General features: G+C 37.7%; 2 protein-coding genes across 2 annotated transcripts in view; one reads left to right on the top strand and one right to left on the bottom strand.

The window, feature by feature from the left end:
* The window catches only part of Poxn (paired box pox-neuro), a 118,081-nt gene that overhangs the window by 48,615 nt on the left and 43,069 nt on the right, over positions 1-26,397 (bottom strand). The window lies entirely within an intron of this gene.
* Vajk4 (chitin-binding protein vajk4) lies at positions 21,533-23,719 on the top strand. The gene is made up of 2 exons (XM_011069187.2): positions 21,533-21,611; positions 21,873-23,719. Exons 1-2 carry the CDS (start codon positions 21,600-21,602, stop codon positions 23,016-23,018), a joined length of 1,158 nt encoding a protein of 385 aa, XP_011067489.2. The 5' UTR covers positions 21,533-21,599; the 3' UTR covers positions 23,019-23,719.

Genomic DNA, 26,397 nt, shown 5'->3' on the forward strand with positions numbered 1-26,397 from the left:
TCGTGACGGAAGAAAAGAATGCGAGGGAGAATATAAATCACGAATCGCCTTTATCCGCGGTTTTATCGGTTACTCTCAGGCCCAGAACCGTTCCTCATGAAAGAAAATCATCCAATTACAGACCGGCGCCTATCTTTCGGATCTTTCGGATCGGTCGGGCGAAAGAGCCGCGTGTACGGACCGCTTCGAACAAGGGTGAGAGAAAGAGCCACGGGGGTGTTCAATTATTTCAATCGGGCGGCGAGGGGTCGGCCGCGTTTTGAAAATGGGTGTGAACACTCGTGACAACTTACACAGTGTTATCTGGTAGTAGCAGAATGCGCTGGTAATCCTCCGGTAAGCCTCCGCTAAGCCGGGGATCCACGTGCCACGTGATATATACGATACACCTCAGGGGCTTACCCTTAACAGCCAGACACAGTTGCACGGAAACGCAGTTACTGCGGCTTATTCGATTCGGATGTAACGTACGCTGCAACGCGAAATACATTTCGACGTCCGCCAATTCGACGGCGTCTTTTCGCGAGCGAGAAACTCAATTGTATCATCTCACAACCGACGAAATTATATCTGAGTTATAATAAGTTAAATATTCAAAAATTTTGGAAACGCTCTTTCTAATTAGTAATTTAATTTTTCCGATCTCTAAATTAAGGTTAGAGATTTAATATCCATCAATACATGGTAATTTGACCCTCGAAAGAATTTTGAACGCGAGAATTGTTCGTACGAGATAATGTCCTTTGATTCGAGAGTCAAGTCATCGATGTTGAAACCATCAAGGGATGTGTGAAGGGCGTCTGAAGGGTGGCACGTGCAAGGGGATCGCGACCTAGGCGCGTGTCAGATCGATCCGCGGGAAAACATATTTAGAGTGTTTACGCTTGCTACGTATTCGAATTGAAGTACGATTGTATCACGTATTTTGTAAACACGACGGCACTATATACTTTCTACCATCGCATTACGAAAGTGTGTCAGAGGTTACCTTGGTGGTCTCGATCATAAATCTTAAAAGCATCGAAATACAGGCGCTAATGTCATTATTAAATAATATCGCGCCAGATAATTTTATGTTACTAATTTTGTTTGCGCTCCCGCCGAATTATCTTAAAATTATAAATCTTCCCAACGTATAATTTGGAAGATAATCGACAGCGCTTTGGAGATCGCGAGCTGGAATCGCAATCGATTTTACGTAATTCCCACCATTTCGTGCCGGTTCGTTTCTGTAAAAAAAAAAAAAAGAAAAAAAAATGAGACCAATGAATATATTCGTTTTGCGCAAGAAACTGCGAATTTTTGATAATTCGTCGGTCGTGATTACCGGTGCAACGGTTGCGGGGGTAGAAGGTTGGGGATCGGCTTGGTTGACGACTGCAATTACGGAATCATCACGAAATCATTCCCAAATGCATCGTGTGTGGGACGCAAATGTCTGGTTTCTCACCCATAAGCGTTTCTTTGCCTGTGCTTATTATGACATTCTCGAGAACGGACGCATTTAATCGGCGACCGAGCGTATATTTCGAGTTGTTGAAACTTCAGAGGTGGTCCTTCTCATCAAGACCATACACGATTGAATTATACATATATAATAACGAGCTATCAACATGTTGGATATTCCGCTTTAACGATTCTGCCGTTTTTCCTCGTTTCCCGCCTTCTCGTACGCTCCGCGATCGCCCACGGACTTTCAACGAGTCCAAATCCGCCACCTGGGGGACGATGTTTCTGCGACCGGCTCGTGGAAGAATCTGACCGCGTTTCTCTCCTTCGTGACTTTGCGAACAAGTATGTCAACGTCATTGGCAACGGTGTAATTCGTGTCATTAGGCTCAAACAGAAGATTACCGTCCTGATCGTTTGCGATTTGTACGTGAAATTATTTCACACACATTTAAGATAAAAAAAAAAGGGAGAGATGAACTAAAAATGTGAGAAGACAATATGCAAAATTTGTCTGTCGCTTTAAAAACGCAAAAAGTTACAAATCCGTAGAAACGTCCTCCTTTCTTTTTTTTTCCTCTTTTTCGTCTTTTGTAATTTTCTCTATCTTTCTTCTCGTTCAACGTCAGATACTTTTGTGTTTTTTGGATCTTTCGCGAGCTCCAGCGTCTATATATGCGTGCTAATTTCATAGGAATAATTTGCAAAGCGTTACACAAGTCCTGCAACAAAATTGCATACGGATCGAAAGATGCTTTCGAACGCGAAGCGAGATGCATTACGAAAGGCCGGCGTAAAAGCCAGAAAGGAACGAGGTGAGAAGATCGAAGTGAGTTCGAAACCTTTTCATTTGTTTTACTGTGCCCCCGGGCGTGATCGGTATCGATAGAGTTATTTTGGTCAGGCGAGCACGAGCTCGATTGTAACGGACTGCAAAGTAACTGTCTACTCAAAAGTGCAGGAGCATCGAAATTACATTTTCGAGACTCGTTGCAACGATTCTCTCAACGATTCAACTTGTTTCGTAAAAAATCTCGCGCTATTCGATCTCTCTTATTTTATTCACTCTTATCCTGTAAAAATTGCTTTATTATTAAATATCAAAATTTTTGATCACAATTTAACTATTCATAAAAAAAAAATAAATAAACTCTCTTTTTTCGTTTTAATGCCTCTAAACGTCTCATTTTTGTTCGTATAAGACTTCCATACTTTCACCATAAATTTCCGCGAAAACTTGGAGAGGCAGCGAATACGACGTAAATATATATAGCTCGGAGAAAAAAAAATAGATACTATCCACGATACTATCCACGAGTATCGTGCGATTCTCGGATAGCGGCGACTGCTCGAGATTGGAGAATTCGCAGCGTGGCTGGGCACGTGTGTGACCACGTCATTAGGACCACCCTTCGCGATTGCGGTGGCGAACGGTGGCATTTTTTCGGAGATGTAATAATGGCGCTTCGTGCGGGGACCATTTAGCTCGGGTCCGCGGTAAATTGTCCCGGGCCCCGGAGGTGCGACTGCAAATGACACCGGGTAGCGCAACGTGCCGCAAAATTGCGACGCTCTAAGCCAAATCTCCGCCGCGCTTCGTGCCGGCTGCGAATGCTCTCACGAATGCTCGCCGCCCCTGCACGCTTTTCTGAACGAAACTCTATATCGGTGGATTTCGGGGCACCTGGGGCGCTCGGACGGACCGGCAACGCTCAGGAGCAAAATAACCTATAAGAAAAATGAATTAATCGCGCGTGGGTAATACGTCAGAGACGTAATACATACGTCGACGATTCTTAACCCCGCTACTTTGCATGCTACGATACATTACAAGTCGCTTGTGATAACGACGATAATAATATTAATAGCATCGCTAATGATCTTATATTATCCCAACTGCATTACAAGTCGTTTAACAACTCGCTAAAAGAAAGTAGTAGAAATTTTTGAATTTACTATGAAAACGTTTCAAGTACTATAATCCCACATGATATTAACGGTATGTGTGTAATAAGACGTTTAATATAATATTAATCTTAATTAATATATAATATTATTCCTTATCTTCCCCTACATGCGTCCATAACATGTTTATATTGAAACATTTTGTGCGTGAGAATGACTTCGTTTAGAAAAAAGCTAGCTTTACAACTGTTATAAAATTCTTTAATATGATTCTTTAATATGATTAGTTTAGACATTTGGACTCAGTCCAAGAGAAATTAAAGGCAAAAAGCAATTATAGTTGTAAAGCTGCTTTTTCTGCTAAATACAGCCGTGTTCAGCGCTTAGTAAACGCTTTGCACTAGTTGGATTATAATTATAAATCTAAGGGAATCTAAAGGAAGTCTTCAGAGAGAAAAATGTAAAATAATGCATTCTAGAATTTTAGTAAATTTTATAAAATTGGTAAATTTATGTATACATTATTTATGTAAAATACTTTATTTTTCTGGTAAATGAGCGATCGTCGTATATAACGATACTGTAAGATACTTTTTACATTTCGTAAATTTTGTCGTGCTTGCAGTTTGAAGAATATTCATTTCAGTTGAAGTAAATTCGTTTAAGTGATTATTACCTTACATTACAGTACGAGTTTACTGTAATATAAGGTAATAATCACTTAAATGAATTTACTATAATTATAACATACTTTTTATCTTAAATGTCTCCGGCATTTTTACTCTCAGGCAAGTAAAGATTGTCATAAGTTCGACAAAAATAACCTGAATATTTTTATTAGTCTTGTAAGGTAAAATTATTCAATTATTTTTCTCCGTACTGAAATGAAGTATTCAATGAAGAAAAAACTTCCAACAGTTGCAAAATAAACATTCTGAACGCGAATATTATAAATTTCATTTTTTCCATACTTCTCGATTATTCTTTGACAGGTCGAAAGAGAGCGATCGCTCAATCATTTCTACGGGACTCTAAAAACATAGACACGCGTCGCAACGTTCTTCGCGACGTAGTTTCGGAGTTCCATCGATTTTAATAAGCGGGTCGGTCGACCGGTCGGTTTCGTGCTCACGGTGGAAGCCGCAAAGAAAGCGCGAGCATAGACGGGGAATGATTTTTCGACGTAAACCATAGTCCCGGCACGTCACAGATAATGACTCTTGAAATCGTTTCTGCTCTTCTTTGAGATCGCGGCACGAAGCGAAGGGAATTACGGAAAACCTACACCTATATATTATATATATATATATATATATATATATATATGTACATACACGATTGCATCCCTGGCGAGGAGGCGCGAACACCGTGCCAGTACACCACTCGTCTCTCGACGAGCAGTCGTACATCGCCAACTAGACGATATTCCTGGAGACAAATCCGCATTCCTCGATGGGGAGGACGACGCGCAAGAAGCCGTCGTCGCGGATCGATCGATGCGACACACATACGCACGTGCATCCTCATGTACGACAAAATGATCGGTAGCGACAATTTGTGGTTCTGAGTGACGAGATCCTGAATGCGATACGACTGACGTAACGATTTCTTGCGATATATATATAAGAATCTTCTTTTTTTAACGCGTTATATAGAAGATAAATATTTAAAATGCTTTATATGAGAAATACATCAATAGGTTTTAGAATTAATTATAAAAAATTGTATCAATTTATCTGTTGAAAAAAATGTGCATAAAATATCTATTTTATTCTATAACAGATATACATAGAACTTATATATTCTACAAATTCTCCTTTGTGGAATCTCACCTTAAAGAGTGAAAATTGAATCTTCTTGAAAAAGAATGGCTCAATTTTCAATCTTTAAAAGTGAGATTTCACTCTACAGAGAGTGAGATTCACTCTAAAAGTTATGAAGAGTATTATGAATTAATATTACCGCACGATATATATATATATATATCAAGTTTTTTTCACTGGATTTAGATAAGTCACTATTCCAAGTCCTAATTTTCGAGACTGATTTGCATATCTTCGAACTTAATATCTGTCGAGCCTTGTCAAGGCAAATGTTTAGAACACGACGACGATAAAACGCATCTTGCCAGACGCCAATCGTAAACGTTGTCCCAAAATTTATACACAACAAATCGCAATTACGACCAGGGCTTCGTCGCCATCGGGGCTTCAATCAGCCCCCGGTCTAATACGTCTCTTTCTTTCCTTCCACCCTTCTCTCTCTATCTTTCCCTGTGCGCGAACACGATTTACGAGAGCCACTGGGTAAGAGAAGCCTCTTAGAAAGTCAATGCGAAATTTCATCAGGGCGCCGCCTACTTGCGCTTAGATTGGTTGGTAGAAGCGACCAATGCACCTATTACCAGCAGGACAACGCGCTGTCTCCCCCTTTTTCGCTTCGTTACCTTTTTGCGTGCATCCGTCGCACCAATCTAGGAAAGAAAAAAGAAAGGAAGAAAGAGAATGCAAGCAGAAAAGAAAGGTGATCGGGAGAGTAAAAAAAAATTGCGGAGGGGGAGGAAGGTGCGCTTCGATCTTTGCCTTCGAGGGGACAGTTGCCCGTCGTCTGTGTTCACCTGCCTTTGAGAATCTAAGCACACGAAATCACGAATGCCTATTAGCCATCGCGGCAAAGTGTGTCCTGCCTCGGCAGCCTCGATCAACGTACAACATGCACGGCTCTGTAATAACACAATCGTTTCGCAATTGGCTCACGAGAGGTTCTGTAAAAGGGACAGTTTGAAGAATTGGAGAAAAGATTGTTTCGATAAATTGCATCGACAATGGCAGAAAACGTAATATTCCTATTAAAAATATCCTAACAATAAAGTGTGATAGCTTAGCCACCGGCAATTTTCCGCTCTCCGATCGGTGCACCGTGATGCGCTAAAAAAAAAGAAAAAGCGATTTAGCGCAAGCATGCGAGCTCAATTATCGTTTCTATGCGGCTATCGTGCCATGCGAACACAAATTCGACTTTCTCGCCTCGGCATGGGCGATATGCCTTCAGTTACGTTGCTCATTACTAATTACATTTACGCCGTGCACTTAGGCCATGTTATGTATCCCGAATTCGGTCTTTGATTATTTAAATCCCTCGCGGTAAAGATTTGGTAGATGACCTGACCTGACTTTAGGTCAGGTTTCGTTTTTTGGTGATCTAAAATAGACTGCCTATTCGATATAAACGCGCATTATTCAACTTAACTTTAAGAAGACCTATCATTAAGAAGACTAACTTTCTCGTTAAGGTAATAACACAATAGCTAAAATCGTATCTGATAAATGGCAATAAGATCGCAAAAATATTTCAGGTTGCTATACAAGTTGATGACTAAAGGGTCATTCCTTAGGTCACGATACAGGTCAAGATAGGCATAGATCTCTCAGAATAAACGTGACCATTGTCATGATAGTAAAAAATGTCAATGTTCACATTATACTTTTAGAAAAATGGATGGTCACGTGCTTTTCCCGAAATTTTGAACACTATTGGTCACAAACGGAATTTTCAAGTGATGATAACTAAGATGCTTAGATATCAAGCTTAAAAACCATGAAGCACGCACGTGTTCCGCGCGATGAAGTACTATGAGGTTATAAGAAGCGTAGCACGATTGAACACAAAAATTGTCGTTATTATTCAAAAGTATAAAAAATTAATTGTATCGTGTATAAAACGAAAACAAAGACTAAAGCAAGATCTTTTTTATAATCACCCTATATATCTCCATACATCTTGATAAAAAAAACTTTCGTTGTTTCACGCAATAACGGCCGATATTAAGACATCAAGAAAATACATGTATGTTAATATTATACGTAGTTGAGAAAGTATAGTAATTAGACGATTAGACACATGTTTGCTACGTAATATATTTCGATCAAAATGCTGATCTTAAGCTATCGTATATTTAGGCAGATGTGACAGAAATTGAACGTCTTCTTGGCTTCCAATCTCCAACGTTCGTCGTCCCATGTTCTATCTTTCTCTCCCTCTCTCCCTCCTCTTTCTCTCTCTCTCTCTCTCTCTCTCTCTCTCTCTCTCTTTTCCTTTTCATCCTATCCTCCTGTTATCTGACGCGTCATTGTCATGTGGCCACGCGACATATCGGAGGCAAACGTGCATCGATATATACCAGCTCTTATGTAGACGAGCCAGCCTAACTGGGTTATAGAATGCATTAATGTCGATTACAAGACAGACACGATTGATTTGAGCCCTATGCACGCAAGTAATTTGCCAGAATATCTCTTGGCAAACGCGCAATTTAAGGAGAGATTATGAATTTTCATTGTTTCCCACAGCGATAGAGTCCTTCCAGGATAAACATATTGAAAGGCGTGTGTGCTGTAGTTTCGATAAATTTTTAATTTAACTTTTTACTTCGATTAATGTATGATGCGTCATGTTTGTGTAAAGTATATTAAAATTATTTATACCGAATATAACTGCAACGTATATAAATCGTATCACATACATTAAAAAAAATTTTGTTTATTTTTGGTCCAATGAATGATCATTAATCAATGTCCGACTTAATGTAGTTAATTCATTGATACAATAACTGGATTCATTTATATAACTACATATTCATTCTTACAATGAATTCTAGTAATAGTTTTATAACCTAAATCATTATGAGAATTCATTGGACTAATTTTCATTATTTTTTCATAATTCAATATATTATATGAATTCAATATATAAATGTTTTATTGTATTTATGTACAGTTTTATCGAATTTTTGGTTCAGTGTAACTGTGTATACAAATTGCATGTGGTGCAAATTACCGGAGAAAGTTTTAATCACATTAATGATATGGAATTGAATTCTTACACGGAAAAAACGGTTTTTTGCTGAAGTATTTAAAACTTTAACTAGATATAGATTAGAAAATAATTTTTTATTAGACTATCCAAATAATTATAGGACGCTTAAACTAGTTACTATAGACTATCAAAACTTTTTGTAGCATTGCTCTCGTCACGCTTGCGTTTTCTATATAATTATTTTGATGCAACAAAATTATTTTCAAATCTGTATCTACCTAAATTTTTAATTTGACAAAATCGTTCTTTCCGTGTAATAGCTAAAATTATCTTATCACTTCAAGAGTATCACAGAATTACATCACTATGTAACGCTATAATTCTCGTACAATTATAGACCACAATACTTTTACAGGAATTCAGGTGATTCGTTATCATTAAAATATTTCCACTCTATGTATCGATTGATAGTTGCTCCTTTATTATAAAAATTCCTCTATTACTATTATTATATCGTATATATATAAAATTTCGATAATGACAAATCTTTAACTTACAGATGCTGAACTTTTAAAAAGATAAAATTGCGTCATGTCCAAAGCCAGACAGAATGCTATCGTTGTGTAACATACAACGAGACATTTTCAATTAACATTTTATACGGCGATTGACTTTGTATTCCGATTAATTTCAAGCGCGAGAGTAATCAAGAGAACGGTGTCGACGACCCGCAAAAATTTCGACGGCGACTTGATCACCCGTCTGACTACGTCAGTGTTGTCGAGATTAGGGAGGGTCCCTCTTTTTAAGACCTGTCTGACGTAAACGAAGGTAAAAGGGTAACCTTTGATTTTCGCAGACTGGCATTAATTTGGGAATGCGGGCAAGTACGCGCCCGCGTGGAGCTTAATCGTAGCTATAACTATCCACGCTATAACAATGCAGTGTACAAATAACCATTTTCGAAAAAAAATCAAAATGTCCACGTTACCTCAATAACGAATGAAAAAATAAATGAGTAAAACGTAATAAACGAGTAACTTAATTTTAACTCATTTATCTACGTTAACGATCTTCTAATTAAGTCAAAGCGCGCGTTAGCCTCTCAACGTCAAATTACAATGTCGATCAAGAACGTGATCCACATCGTCTTAAATCAAATCAGACAACTTAATTGTCTCCAATACATTTTATATCGATCACCTCCCATGCATCTCGATACCACCGATACTACACGCGTGCGACGTTCCCGCGCGTGCGCATCAGCAGCACGCGTGCCAGACAGGTCTCGCGCGAGGAGGTAAGTTCGAAAAAAATCCTCGGTATAAAAAAAGAGCAAAGTCCAGACGAGCGAAAAATAAAGGGAACGAGCGAGACTACGCGTGCGAGACAAGTTTGCCCTCTCGGGTGCACCTGATAATACGTACCGCGAACCTATGGGCTCCTCCTCCATCCGTTTCTCCATTCGTTCCTCCGCTACCTCCTTTTCGACCCGTCGCGCACGCGAAATTTAATCTCGTCCTTTCCGAGACAGGTGAATCGGTCTATAAAAGTGTTACAGTCGCGTAAAACCGCATGGGGCGCATCGCGATTTCTCGATGTGCCAGCGATCAATTAGCACATTCGATCGACCTTTATTGATTCAAATTCTCAATAATGGCACATCTTGTCGGTATATCTTCTTTTTTCGTAGGCTACTTTGTCCGTTATCTCTTTAATCTGGGAGTCACCTAATACTTTCTTTACATAAATGATCACCAGGTGTTTTTTCTTTTATATCCTAATTAAAATCACTATTACTAATAACGTTATTGACCGTTTCCCAATTTATTAGTACTTATTTGAGAACATTCATGTAGATATGAATCACAGTTTTCTGAAAAAAGTAAATAGAAACTAAACAAATGTTAAACGGAATAAGTTTATTAAATATCAGTGTTAAAAAAAAATTAAATATTCTAATTAATATAAAGCTTTTTTATTGCGGGTTTTGGAATTACATGTTTAAGGATTCGAAAAGGATAATCATTAAAAAGGAAAGAAAGTACGTTAATTAAATATCCGTATAAAATAATATTTCACAAAATAATGTTTTATATTTTTCGACATTTTTTCGTCGCTGAGGTGTAAAAATATCCGGATTAACGGAAATATTGTCAATATTTCGCTCAAAGAAACAAATAATCTTGTTTCCTACGCGAAAGGGTGTAAATGGTATGACACATAATCGACATGATACATGAATCGTTTCAGGTATGCGTGTGCGACAGTATCTACACACGATAATGACTCCGTGGCAAACGAGCAGTTTTCATCATTCCGTAAATCGTTGCCGGACGTCAGAGAGCTGCCCGTGAATTAAGATTAAAGACGTTCCTCATCTCCGTGAGCTCCCCCTAATGACGGTAACCCAGACCTGGATTACTCACTGGATGGCGTCGCTCGCTACTGTTACGAGCCAGGCCAGGGCTTAAGAGTTAATTACAAAATTACTCCCTTAGGATTTTAACGGACTACAAAGAGAGCACGAGGGAATTGGGGCGCCGCGACGCCATGTCCGTTCAGGATGAGTTCGTTAACGTTAAATCGCGAATGAGCTGGATAATACGAAACAATGGCTGCGCGAAGATCGGAAGACATGGAAGTCCCATAAGTCTTGATAATATACTCATTTTGAACGATGAAAGTCATGTGAATGTCAACCCGAGATGCACGTAGTCAAAGATCCTTGATGAGAAAGTCGCTCGTAAAGGTTAATTAATTGCATTAATTAGCACTCGCGAATCCGTGTGATGCATAAAAGTAATCGTTTTATTATAACTCGATCGATCATAAGGAATCCGACGAGATTGAGATGGAAATTTATAGCTTCCTGCTTTAGAAATCGAGTGAAATCATAGCTTGGAGGCATATTGATAAACAAGAAGAAATATGATTATACGCATTATACGCACATTAAATATACTACATATATATACTATAAGTAATTGGAGAATTTTTATTTTTAATTTACTGTTTAATTTCAAACAACATGCAACGTACTCTCTAAAACTTTTAGAGTGAATTGTCACTGTGAAGAGTGAAATCTCACTCTTAAAGATTGAAACTCTTTTTCAAGACTAGCTCAATTTTCATTCTTTATAGTGAGATTCCACTCCAAAGAGAGTATACACGTTCGACGCGACCAGTGAATATCTAATTCACGGTTTCCTTTTGCTGGGCTGTAAAGAAAGTTTTGCTTTTATTTGTGCGAGATTAGGTCCAATGGAATCATGTATTATATTCGAAGATTACAGTCTAAGCGCGTTCTATTTGACAGGAGAATCAGAGAGAATTATGGCAATTTTCGATCGGTATCTTCCAATGCGCTTTAAAATTTCTATTCTCTACATGGCAGATATAATTAATTTGCGGGAATCTATAGCTATGTCAATAAATCAGACGTAATTAGTACGGCGAATCTATCATAATCACTTAGCTATTATAGAATGCACATTGTTAGATGCACCACTTAATTATTTTCTATTTGATTTCAATATGCACGATATGTGCTATTATTTCTAATAGCTCGCAGCTGCATTCTCTCTGAAAACAAAGGGAGACCAACTAACGAGTCATCTCGTAGAACAACACCGTTTTTCAACGCCACCTGACCTGAATGTATCGACTTGAAAGAAGCAACTCGGATTGGATAATGCGACTCAATAATAAGTATTCCAATTACTTTTGTAGTACTGTTTATATGTTTAATAAAAAGTATTCCATTGTTTTTACTTTCCCGTTTACTCTTCCTTGCGTATAATAAAAATGCTTATGAAATAAATTGCATAAGGATATTTATATGATTATTTCGCAATTTTGTTATATTGCCCAACAAACCCGGAAAACTTAATCAGGAGTGGAATTTACGAACACATGACGCTCGAAATGATATATCAAACGGACAACGCGGAAAAAATAATAATCTTGTTCGAAGAAAAGAATTAATTATACAACATCAACATGTCGCAACGCTATGATACGATTGATGATCGTATAACCAAGTAAATGAGCTTTCTCACACTCGACACACACAGGTATTTTATATTTCAGTACATGATGATTCATCGCATCGCCATTCACATAAATTATAGATATTAAAATTCATGAACATTTTGGCCAAGGAAAAAAATAGATACTTAACTCTCGAAAATAGATACTTAACTTTGCTTCGAAGTTTCCTTAACTAGTATTTGTGAATCTGGTATATTTTAAATTAATGTATCTTCTCTCTAAAATTAAAGAGTGAGATTCACTCTAAAAAATCATTTAATCACATTAGCTTTAAGCAAACTCTCTAAATTCTTTGAAGTGGAATCTCATTCTTAAAGATCGAAAATTGAACCACTCTTTTTCAAGACTGGTTCAATTATTTTCACTTTTGAAAGTAAGATTCGACTACAAAGAATTTAGAGAGTTTACTTAAAGTTAACATAATTAAATAATTTTTTTTTCATTTTAAAAGTCAAAATCCGAAAAATGAATTTATGTAACTTAATTATGCAAAGTTATGAAAAACATTTGATATAATTTTTCACAAGGTAGTTCAAGAAAACGATATCTACTGGATCTGCGAACAACCAATTGGAATTAAAAATATCCATATCTACGTCTTTATACAGTGCCACTTAAAATACCACTTCTCGACGGTTTCTATGGCTTTGTTTCAAATTAAATGCCAGCGTTGAAAATCTATAGTTTACATTACATGCACCATAGACTTTTAGCCCTGACAATGAATTTTGGAACGCAGCCTGAATGTTCGACAAAATCTGTCGAACGCCGATCGAGAGCTTCCCTGGCAGGCTCACGTAACCGATGATGCCGAAACGACGCCGGCAATTATCGCGACAGATTTATTATAAATTTGTCTGACGCGCGTTGCCCGGAAAATAAGATAGCCATTGACGCGGCGTGGAATAATGCACACGGGGGTCGATGTCTCGTTTCTAGGACGTGCCTGTGTGCGGGATTCTGCCTGCTACTGACGGGCAGATACGCGACATCGTTGGACGCCATGTTCTTGGTAATTGGTTATCGGATCGGATGGCACGATCACGGCGGCGGCGGCGGTTTCGAGCGGACGTACATAACGGTCCGAAGTCGTGCCGATATGACCGGGCCGTTCGTCGGAGGTACGAACATAATCGCGACACGTTGTCGACGCGCGCGTAATACGGCTCAAATTACATATGCTGCCGAACGCGATAATGGTGCTCTCAACAAATAACGGGCCCCGAACTTCGGGCGCCCGTATGCGGAAGTGACGGATTTTCACTGACCGAGTCGGCAAAATTTCGTGTCAGTAATCTTTCGATCTAAACGCTTCGAAATTAGTTGAAAGAATCTTTTATTAAAAAAAAAAATAACGAAATTACGTTACCTAATACACGAAATAGTCGATTTAATACACATAAATTATAATGTTAAACACAAAATGCACGCTATTACGAAAAACTGAGCATTGCAAATAAATCTTTATCAGTAATTGTATACCGTAGAAAGAATTGCCTAAAATTCAGACGAAAGCTGAAGTTTTCTTACAATCATTGTCTGAATTTTCGGATAGAGTATTATCTGAATTTTTAGCCATAGTTATGTCAATTTCTAGCTACATTTTTCTAAACTTCTAACTGTAGCTTTCAAAATTTCAATGTCTGAATATTTAAACGTCAAAATTAGAAGTATTTAGACAATTGATTTAAAATTCAGTCTGAACAATGTCTGAATATTTAGACAATGTGACTGTAAGAAAATAATACCCTTTCACATATTCTAAAAATCAAATAATAAATCAAATAAAACTCTATCATCCCCTGAAATATAATATATATAATTATTGAAATATTTACTATAAGCAACTTTACTATTATTAATAAAATCAACATATGTTTATATATTAATAATATTAGTATCAAAGAAATTAAAAAAACTTGAATATAAACTATAATATCTAAAAAAATATTTATTTTACAATTATTAAAACTAGATTAATTTATTCCAACTAATTATTCTCTAACCCCACAATTAAAAAATTAAATATTACCCACAAATAAAAATATATACTTCATAAATACTTCAACAATTTTTTACAATATACAAATAAAAGAATTTATTTGTAAATATTATATTATAAATGTTAAGATTAATCTTAATTATAGAAATATTTAGAAATCATTATATTAAAACGCGTTTTATAAGTTTGTGCTTATTTTCCCCATATTATATTAATATTAATATTAATCTACCTATATATGAGGGATTTATCAAGTATGAATAAAATAGATAGTCTGAATGAGTAGATATCGGCAGAACGAAAGTAAGCTTTTTCGATGGAAAAACTGAAAGCCGCCGAGTCGTAAGTACAAGCTATTAATCATACACACGATTTTCCGTCATCGTTTCAATATGTTAGTGGCGCAACGCACGGTAGGTGACTGACTGCGTGAACTTTTCACGGATCCGATGTGATTTGCGCGCACGTATATATAGAAGTGTATGCGTTGCACGAATGTACTTTCCTCTACTCTTCAAAATAGTAAAGAAGAAAGAAAAAAGAATAGAGGCGAATGCGCTCGCGTGTCGCGCATATGTGCGCCGGAGTGAAATCTTCGCGACTATCCTGCCGTAGAAACGTAACGTGCGTTCTGTTCATTCGAGGAATATTGAGTCTGAATATCCACAGTCTTCGTATTCACAGTCAGCTTTCTTCGCTCAAGCGTATCAATCACGCATTGAAACTGAATCCTTAAACAAGATCTATGTAAAAATTTTAATAATTGTAAAAGATATTCCAACTACGCTGTTAATTCAATTTGGATTTGCTAATTGATTTAGATATCCAAATATAAAATATAAAACGATTATAGAAAGGAAAACACGATTTTACTGAGCTAAAAATTTAGCTAAATACAGATCTGAAATTAATTTTGTGTTGAATCAAAATAATAATGTAGGATGCTCAAGCTGATTGCCAGAATGTTAAAACTTTTTGCAGCACTCTCATGTTTAAGTTTCTTGCATAATTATATTATAATGTTGACCAAATTAATTTCCGATTTATATCTACCTACATTTTTATGCTTCAGCAAAATCGTTTCTTTCCGTAAAAATATGAAATATAAAGCAATTTTTTTTACTTATATAACAGATGTGTAAATCTTATATATAATTCAAAACAATTTTTATTACATTTTTATATATTACAATTTATTATGCAATGCATTTTGTAATCACTTGTCTAGTTTTCTATAATTTAAATAGTACTGATTTAAATTTGTAAATTCAATTGTTCGGACATTAAAGTTTGGATTTTCAGAATAATTCGATTCAAATTCGGATTTAACCCGACCCAACAACAATAATTTCTAAATATTTATAGCCTTTATTAATTCTAACGCAAAGCAACGGCGGAGTTAGTTACTGTGCTATTAAGAAATAACAATAATAAATGTTACGCGATAATATCAGGCTTGTGTGCGAACTCGGATTTAACAGTCGCCAAAGGATGGCCGTGGATCGGCCTTTCCGGTTGTCGGAGTCGTAAATTGCGCGCTGCGGAAAAAGTGGCGATCCGCGCGCTCGCAAAAGTCACTTAGTCGTCGCGTTAGTCGAGGCAACATCTTAATGGCACATAGCCAAAACTGCAGGTTGCACTACCCACCGTCGTCCAATTGCACGGTAGTTAGAACGCAATTAAAGTTACATAATCTTTCGCGGCCGTTCCTTCGCGCGAACAGAGAAGCATTCGTCAAAGGCCCTTCGGCATTGGTCATCATCAGTAATGCGTTAGCTGTTGACCGAAAAGTCTTCTTAGAACCCCGCAGGTGCGTCTTATGGCGACCCCGTCGCAGGTGCGGCACGCTTTTCATGATAACCGCAAGGGTGGTTCGGCACCTCTCAATTTTTCTCGATTCACTCGCGACAACCGTGAGGCATTTAATTACCATTTGTGTTTTATTTCCGCTCAAAGTACTTGCGTTCGATAGACACAAAAAATGATTTCGCTAATATGAAGTATGTCTAAAACTTTGATAAATACAAATCTGAAAATAATTTTATTGAATCATCAAAATTATAATTATAGCTAAAAATATATAACATCATATTTTCTATTTCGTGCAAGTACTTCGAGCGGGAATAAAACACAAATGGTAATTAAATTGAATGAATATTATAACGCGAGAGAGATTTTTATTTTTAAAAATGACTCTCTGAAAACAATCCTTAAAAAAGATTGTGCAACAATGATGTTAGGACACTTAAATATAACGAGCAATGTTGCAAAAAGTTTCGACAACCATAGCTTGTCCTACATAATTATATTTTAATGGTCTAACAAAATTATTTTCAAATCTGTATCTAGTTAAATTAAAAAAAAAATCATTTTTTCCGTATAATAATAAAGTGGACGGCCAACACGACGATTACGTTCTTAACGTAACCGTTGACCGGTCACTCTGTCATTAACTCCGTCGAAATAAAACGTTTTATATTGCGCCGCACGCGGCAAAAAATAGTGGTTATCGTAGCGGACCGGTTCGCACAGCGATCTGCTCGCTTCGACATTACGATTATACGACTGACGATCGCGCGATCGTCGATTATAGTCGCGTTATCCTCGGCACGTCGAGAATAGTAGTTACACATCGCGAGGAGGATGCGCTTTTATCAACGCAACGATTCTCGCCGGACATACTGTACAGTCCTTTTTTTAGGGTGTCCCTCGGCCGTGTATCCCATCGATTAAATCATATAGCGGAAGAGCCTGCTTTACGATGCATCGAGGCCGAAGTATTATTACTCTCCTTAACACAGCTTCCGAGCAGAAATTCCGGGTCGCGCCCGTAACAACATCGAAAAAGATGATTAATAACGTCCGTGGCCACCGAGAAGCGCCGTAATATTACGCACGGAAATCAGTCACACGCCGCTTCCTACCAACCGAATTCACGAAGTTCGTGACGGTGAAACATTAAGCGTGCAACTGCCGAGGCTACTCGTATACGAGTGTACCTGTTTGGCGCGTTGTAGAATTTCGAGGAAAGTCCACATCTCCTTTCACTTACCCGTCAAACACCTCGTTAGATGCGTTACTATTAATGTGAATTGATTAATATGGACATAACTTGTAAGTAAAATAAACATGAGTGTACGAAACGCGTTTTGTAATAACAATTATCAGTACTTTCTAAATAATTTAAATTGATCTTAATGATTTTGAATTTTTTGTTTAAAATTAAAACGCAAGTGCCTTACTTTTTAATTTGTTACTTTATTAAAGCAAAATTTCTTCTTAAATCGGACGCTTGTTTTAAGCCGGTATTCATAGTCAGTTCTTATTTCAAGAACCGTTTTAAGTAATGTCTCGAGACGCTAACGCGGTCCTCTGATTGGTACGTGACACTCAAGACAGAACTTAAGGCGATCTCGAATATAAGAACCGACTATGAATACTGGCCTATACGTTAGTCCTTTTTTGTAAATGAAACGTTCAGAAAATACATGGAAAAAATGCATGATGCTGTAGGATGCGTCGCATTTAGCGTGTGCGTGAGACAGTTGTTAATACCAGTTAACAATTAATAAAAGAAGCTACTGACAGGAGGGATACGCTGCTCGCGTGAGAGCGCGCACGAGAAACCTTCGAAAATTCGATGTTCATGTTTCACCATCGGCGGTGCGAGCTTACGTGATCGCACGCATATTTTTTTTTTTCTTTTTTTCTTTTTTCGAAGGGCGTACGAACGACGGTCGAATCCGCGGAAAGAAAGAAAAAAAAAGGACGCTGCAAAAGAAGAACGCGGAGCACGTCGTAGAAAACGCATGCTCCTCGTTCGGATTCACGCCTCGGTAGGCCCGGCGCGCTGTGGCCGCGCACGCAACATAAAAGTTTCCAATTATAATGCACGGCATGATACTTCATTTCGTCCGTCGTCAATTAAAAGCCACGAAACGCCCGACGGCGGCCATCGCTACCGAGTAATTTGCGCGCCGGTAGCGATGGACTATCCTCTGGAAGAAATGCCTGAAAGAGAGAGAAAGGAAGAGAAAAGAGAGAGATGGAAAACGTGAGCTTATTATCGAACACTCTGCCGTGGGCCTCATCGAGATATTGTACAATCGAGAGCGTTAATGCCATCTGGAGCGCTTACCATTTACAGAGATTTCGCAGAGAAACTTCGACGGTAAAAGTGCAAGAGGTTTAAAAAGTTTTTTGTTTAATAAGAAAAATAAGTATTTCGGATATTTCCTAATATTTTTGTCATAGCAGTAGACGGTACAAAGTCTATATTGGTATATAGTTTATTTACCTTAAACATAGTATAATAAATAATATTGGATAAATTAAGTTTCTATTGTGTGGAATTATCCTATCTAATAAATATAATATAACCCGATTCTTCTATGAAATAAGATAATTGAATTAAGGTTTTAATAGATAGGTAAAAAAAGATGTATTTTTTTACATATTACAGAGAAATTTAATGATTGAGTATTAGCGTACCGATTGGCATTAATACTTCTGATTCTACTGTTGGAAAACGTTATACGTAACGTCCAGGGAGAGAGAGAGAGAGAAAGAGAGAAAGGTGAATGTCTTACGATGAGATAATTGCGCAGAAAACGATTAGAGTCGTGATATGCAGTTGCAGCATTACCCCCAATGGCGAAAATTCATAACAATTAAATCTTCATACAATTTTAAAACATTAAATTAAATTAAATTAATTTATATACACATATATATATATATATATATATATATATATAAAATCTCAAGCATTAAATTAATTTACTGCCTCTTATTATCAAACTTAAGATTCGCGTACCGACAATAACTGATGACTATCTAAATCATCAATCATTGAGTGAATAATATAGTTTGTTATATGATATAATAAAAAATACTAAACGGCATTTACGTAATATATAAATATAAACGAATAAGCATCTAATATATATGTGTCACCTAAATGTTCTTTCTTGTATAATATATTCAGTGTATATCAAGACTTTTCGAAAAATATAACATCACGAGAAATCGATTTTTTTCCCATCTAAAGATATTACGATTGATTCGCGCAAAAAGGCGCTCATTTGCGGTATCAGATGTAAATTCGTGTAATTTTCTTACAAATTACTTGTCGCATCTTAGCCACCGCGCCTTAATGCCAAAGTTAATTAACAACGTGGATCAGTCGATTAAATAAGGGTGGTCTAATTTGGGCGCGAGAGACATTTATCATCTTTACCGTAATATTTATCGGAAGGGACACACGTATAACGAGCGTTCGCCGTAAGATGGTACGAGATTCCCGACCCTCGGGAATGCTTGAGCGGCGATTAATCGTTAAAAATTGCGGTCTATCTTGATCCTCGATCGAAATGTGCGACGCGCATGCGAGCGACTGTATTAACATACGGCATTAGATATTCCGCATGCGAAGCTCGCGCTTATAATAAGCGCGAGCGGTATTCGCACAGCTTTACTTGGATTTCTACAGTAATTACACGCGCATGTATAATCGGCAGTATCGACACCCTCGCGCGGTCGTCGATACGGTTAGTACGAAAGTTCAGATTGCACCTGGGACAAATGGCATTGAATGATTACGATAATGATGATAACGCCGTGTTTAAAAGTAGCATTGAGAAAATTGGACAAAAACCAGAAAATTCTGATTAAATCAATCAAAACGCTGGTTACCTCAATCAGAATTTTATTAGAAAATTTTCTGATTAAATCTAATAAAATTCTAGTTAAAATAACTGAAATTCTGATTAGTTCAATCAGAATCTTTTGGTTTCTCCATTCTCAATCAAACCATTTTTCTCAGTAAGGATTTAACGTAGCGGATATATACCTGTAACTATTGACACATTACGAAACAGAATAGCATGAGAAAAAAATGCTTCTCGAAACTTGAAAAGAATTATGATACATGAAAGTAACACGCGATGGCAGTTAAAACGTACAAACGATTGACGATGCATACAGTCTAATGGGGCACGACGAAATAATGTAAACGTACGTAATCAGCATACATGAAGAGCGATTAATTCAATTTGTGGATGCATATTAAACGATGTGGTGTGAAAATACGGAAACTTTTTGCCTGATATTGTAAATCATTCGTTTAGCATTACGAGCTCTCATCGTTGATCAACCATGAAAAAGCACATGGTAGGTACAAGGATAATACGCTGGTTCAGACTTTAATATTGCGTCGCACATGGCGGCTTCCAATTTTTGTGACAAGGAGAGACGGAAATCACGGTGTTGCACATTCGCCGACCATAACTGCGCGTACGTTAACTTCCTCCATTTACTTTGTAGTCATTTACTTGGTGTAATGTGTGTACACATACATGTGTATATATACATATACCTCTCTCTCTCTCTCTCTCTCTCTCTCTATATATATATATATATATATATATATATATATATATAGGTATATAAGAACATGTTATACATATTATGTAGCTTAGATAATTATATATATAATAATATGTATAATATGTATAATATGTAGCTTAGATAATTATACAATATTATGTAATATCATGATAATTTTATATAATACATATATCTCGATAAACGATGGTGATAAAGGTTGTTTTCCTTTTAAAAGGCACAGTTGACACAAATATATCGTTCTACTTCTTGGCATTCAATAAATAAAACTAGAATAACACTTATATTTTTTGTGTTTTCTAAAAAGAAAGTAGCTATGATATGAATATTTTTCATAAATGAATATTTTTCATAAATTTGTATCAAAATCTAATGTATATATCTAATGTATATAATTACTTTTGTAGAAAAAGTATACTATATCATTTACATTATTTACTATTATCTTTCTATTACATTATTTACTATTATCTTTCTATTAATGATTCAAATGTAATGTGCATTTATATAATTACATATTATTACATGTTATATCTATAAAAATTAATTTTTCAAATTTTGTAACAAATTTTCAATTTTTTAAATTATTTAAGTATATATTTTCTTTAAAATAAAATTGTGAATAAAAAGAAGAAAATATTTCTCATGAACATACTAACATCTACGTTTTATATATACATGTATATAATCGCTATTTGTATCAAGCAGAAAAAAATTAATGTAACATTTGAAATAGATCAAACTTTAGGCTGTCATGAAACAGATTCGTGTGCGTATTCATTTCCTGAACTCGCCTAGCCGACTTTTTTGTCAGTGTACGTAAAGTAAGACTCCGTATGGATAATATGAGCGATGAAGTGCAGGGAAAGTGCTAAGCTATTATAGCGCGAAGTATATAAGGCTCAGCTTAGAAAACGAAGCGGTTCAGTTAGTGGTCATACGCCACGCTAAAATATACGTGAACTCAAGGATGAATATTAAGGTAAATTAATCCATCCATATATATCAAATATCGTTTTATAACATGAGATTAATGTGTCTATAAATTTTTTTTCCCTTCTATAAGTTAATTTATTCTTACAAAATAAGATGAAATATCTCAAATCTAATGTCTTATAATACTTTAGTGCAATTTCACATCTTTTAATTTTTATTATTTATCACTTATTAATTATAATTATATTAAATTATTGTATATATAAAATTATTGATTATATATAGCTTTATAATAACATGATTTCAGATTGCCATCATTTTGGTGGCAGTGGCCACACAAGTTATATGCGCGAAGGATTCGAGCAAGACAGAAAAGAGCTCGCAGAATGTCGAAGCGGAATCAACGGAGAAGAAAACGGAAAAACGTGGACTCCAGCATAGTTTCGGTGACGGTGGCGATCTACACGGTGGCGGTGGCGGCGGCGGCGGTGATGGTGGCATTGGTTATGATGAGCATGTGAAGACGGTGACGGTTGTAAAGAAAGTGCCGGTACCTTACGAAGTAACGAAGCACGTACCCTATCTGGTGGAGAAGCACGTACCATACGAAGTGAAGGTCAACGTGCCGCAGCCCTACACCGTCGAAAAGCATGTGCCCTATCCTGTGAAGGTGTTCGTCAAAGTGCCGGTCCACGTGCCACAGCCGTACACCGTCGAGAAGAAGGTGCCGTATGAAGTGAAGGTGCCGGTGGATAAGCCTTACGAGGTCAAAGTATACGTGCCACAGCCCTACACCGTGGAAAAGCACATACCGGTACCGGTGAAGGTACCGGTACCACAGCCCTACACCGTCGAGAAGCACGTACCCTTCCCGGTGAAGATAAAGGTGCCGGTTCCGCAACCGTATGCTGTGGAGAAACCGGTGCCCTACGAGGTGAAGGTACCGGTGGACAAACCGTATCCAGTTCCTGTGCCGAAACCATATCCGGTCACCGTCGAAAAACCATACCCGGTGCCGGTCGAAAAGCCGATACCGTACGAAGTGAAGGTGCCAATCGACAAACCGTACCCGGTACCGGTGGAGAAACCATATCCGGTGCCAGTGAAGGTGCCGATTCCGCAACCGTACCATGTTCACAAACCAGTACCGGTGCCGGTGGAAAAGCCGGTTCCGGTGCCGGTCAAAGTGCCGGTTGACAAGCCGTACATCGTCGAGAAGGAGGTTCCGGTTCCGGTCGAGAAAGAAATACCGGTGCCAGTTAAGGTTCCGGTGCACATACCGATTCACATACCGAAGCACGATCACGGTGATCTGGGCGGCGGTGGCGGCGGTTATGGCGATGGAGGCGGATATGGTGGCGGATATGGTGGCGGATATGGTGGCGGATATGGTGGCGGCGACGGAGGCGACTTCCATGGTGGCGGCGGTGGAGGTTACGATATTCACGGTTGATCCTCGCGACGACGAATCGCGGAGCGGACGCGAGAAACGAACATCGAGAAGCGTTTTATCTCTACAAAACGCTTTCACTCCCTCGATGTTAGATGATCGCGTGTTTTTCTCCGAATTGAGAGATACTTCTCGTTGAGGATTAGTTCACCAATTCTCGAGAAGTAATCTCTAGAGCTATACGAAAAATTATAATAGCTTTAAGCAAAGATCTTTGTTCCGAGATTATTAGCGAATTAGGAGAAATATGGAGGTGACAACTACTGTCGCGATTGACGAGTTTACCGTATTCTTGTATTATATTTCCGGAAATCCAGGTAAACGTAGCGGTTATTCGGCAATACTTTTAAACTGTACATTATGATAATAAGTTAAGCGAAATCGATTGTTCTATGGATTATGCCCTCTGCGGTAATGAAACGAATCCTGTGCGCATGTTAATAAATTAACGTATTCGAAATCTAAACAAATGTATACTTTTCTATGCTCTAAAAAGGTGCACAAGTACGTGCAGATTCCAGCGTACATTATTGGCTATTGGTACATTCGCGGCAATCCGTTACGTCCACGTATAGTATTGCTGTGAGGTATTATTACCATAACTTAGAAACGTAAGTAAGTTAAGTAAAAAAAAAAGTTCATTGTGAAAACAATATACGTATCTTTTTTATATCAAAGATTTAATAAATATTATGCCTATTACACTCCTCACTTTTCTCGATCCTTATCTTAATAACAGATCTAAAATATCTAGATCACTTTTCTTAACGTACGTAACAAGATGGAGTGCAAGATAACGCGGAGAGATGGAATAATACATCGTCCGTTATGGTATGACGCGCAGATTCATGCTAATATCAAACATGTTGCGCATATAAGCGAGAGTATAAATCAACGTCAGGATTCACTTTCTCGAGAAAATTTCGTCGACTGTTGAGCGAGAGTTTCACTCTTCTAAATTCATTGTTCCCGTCGGCGAAGAAACGCGCGTTCGTATTATCCGAGCAATTGACATAAAAAAAGAAAATATAGGAAAAAGATTCGCCAACCAAGTCCAAAAAGTACGAGTCAACATTCGCTCGTAAATTATAGCGACGCTTTCCGCGTTTACCTTCCGGTCTAGCCAGCAGGTAAAAGCCATAATGTTACTGATGTTAGCCTGTCAAGAGATCATTAAGTCCTCGAGCGCGAAAATGCAAAAATCACAGAAAGGCAGAAAGGAAGGGATTGCATATCCCTCGTCTCGCGACAGAAGCTGCGCAAACTTCCGCAAACACTTTCGATTCTCGAGCGATCCTGAGCCGCAATTAAGAGCAACTAGATACATGCGTGTTTGCGTTCAAGAAAGCATTACTTTCTCCGTCGGGGCCATCGAGCCTGCCGCATATATATATATATATATGTATACACACGTAAAACGTAATACTCCAAAGCGTATCTACGACATCCGAATGCTATCTCGCCACTCCTTTCACCAAGTCGATTTTTCCCGATTAAAATTTGATAGGTCATCGCTTTTAAGTAATACAAACGCAAGAAACGTCACATAATTTACGTGAGCTTCGAGCATCTGATATTAAACACATTCTGTTAATATTATTAATATTCAGAAGTTTATAAAAATTAATTTAATTTGATGTTGGATATTCGTTTGTAGAGGAAAGATAAAATATTTCTGGTGAAATTGGGTCGGTCATATTAACGAACGAATTTCCTGTTTTGTTACACAGGACAGACAGCCGGCTTTACTCGGGTTTCCTATCGATATTATCAGTCGCCGCGGCGGTGACGTAATTAAAATTCGTAGCGCGCAATTAAATACGAAATAAAGATTAAGATATCCGTTGTATGCTATATCTGAAAATCCGATGAACGTTTCACCTCTTCTTCCGAACGCTCGTTTAGCCACTAATAAAATCTGGGTTCCGTATCTGTTCATACATGTTTATACAAAAAATTACGGGGAAACTTCTGGGGTATTATCGAACATGGGAGAAATCGATAATGACGCAACGCTCAAAAGATCGTCGTAAAATCCATTCCCTTTCGTCTCGTTAAGCGCAATTTATAATATCGGATGTACTTAGGCAGTACATTATTAGAACACGTAACAAGCTAACGACAAGATTAGTTAGTGGTCGATGAAACAATCGCCCATATTCGCGAGACCGTAGCGTTATACTGTAATTGTGTGAGCACGGACGATGTAAATGTAATGCTACCTGCTGCGATGAAACGTGAGGAGAGACCGCGGCGTTCACGTTGGGCGAACGACCGGCTCTCTGTGAAAGTGAAAAAAATGGCGACGATTCTGCGATGCGTGAATTATAGCCCCGTGTTGTACAGGTATCTTACCTACGCTGAGATGCCGCGCGCACTTCCGGTTTTCTATCGAGGCTCTTTGGTAATAATAAGGAAGAAAGTTTCTTGCTGCATCGCCGCTGCCTTGCATTTTCGTATTTCGTTCATCTCATACGGGATGATACATGGCGCCTTTTGTTTCCGGATTGATTTGCATCATCACGATTTCGTAATTGTTTTTAATGGGAAGACTTATTACACCGTTTGTAATATATCCAAAAGGATTGTTTCAAAAGAAAATTTCACCTAATAAATATAGTTTCTTGAATAATTTTTTACACCTCTTAATACGTGTATTTATATTTAAAAAACGACTCATTTAATTTTAACAGAATTGACACTCGGCATAATTGTCAATTATATCTTGCATTTTTAATTCGCTGTATATTTTTTACTCTAATCATTTTTAGAAAAAAAAAGCAATATATGCTTTAAGCAACGTCTACAATGAGATATTGAGGCATAAAACTTAAACTTTAAACTTTAAATCGTAAAAAATTAATCATAGTCGATTAAGAAGCTAATCATAATCGATTATCTATTCTCCTCACATTCGACTGTGATTAATCAATTTCTTACGCCTTGAGACTTAAGTTACGCCTTAAAATCTCATTGTAGACGCTGCTTTACGGCTTTCCCGTGACACAAGGGAGCTCAATCGCGTAAACTAAATTTCTGCAGTATTATCTACATCCACTTTCCGATATTCCAACCCCGTTCCAGGTTTATTCGCGAAGGAAGGAAAGTAGGGGCGGGCTCTCTTATCCGTCTCTGTGGCGGGTGTCGGTGGCGCGACTGTGAAGCGAAGGCAATTATCGTAGCGAAACTTGAACGTGGCAACGCGCGTCCCGAGGACGACGGGTTTTCGGCTTCGATGTGTGGGAGTGAGTGTTTGGCGTCTGATACGACGGGTCAGGTCCCCGGGGATTCTCAGGAACTCAAACGGGACTATCCCACCGCCTCTCTCTCATCACAGTTAATTACCAGTCCTCTGCCGTGCTCGAGTCGGTCTCTCTTTCTC

This window comes from Acromyrmex echinatior, chromosome 6 (assembly GCF_024713525.1).
Source record: "Acromyrmex echinatior isolate Ae372 chromosome 6, ASM2471352v2, whole genome shotgun sequence".
In the NCBI taxonomy this organism is placed as follows: domain Eukaryota; kingdom Metazoa; phylum Arthropoda; class Insecta; order Hymenoptera; family Formicidae; genus Acromyrmex; species Acromyrmex echinatior.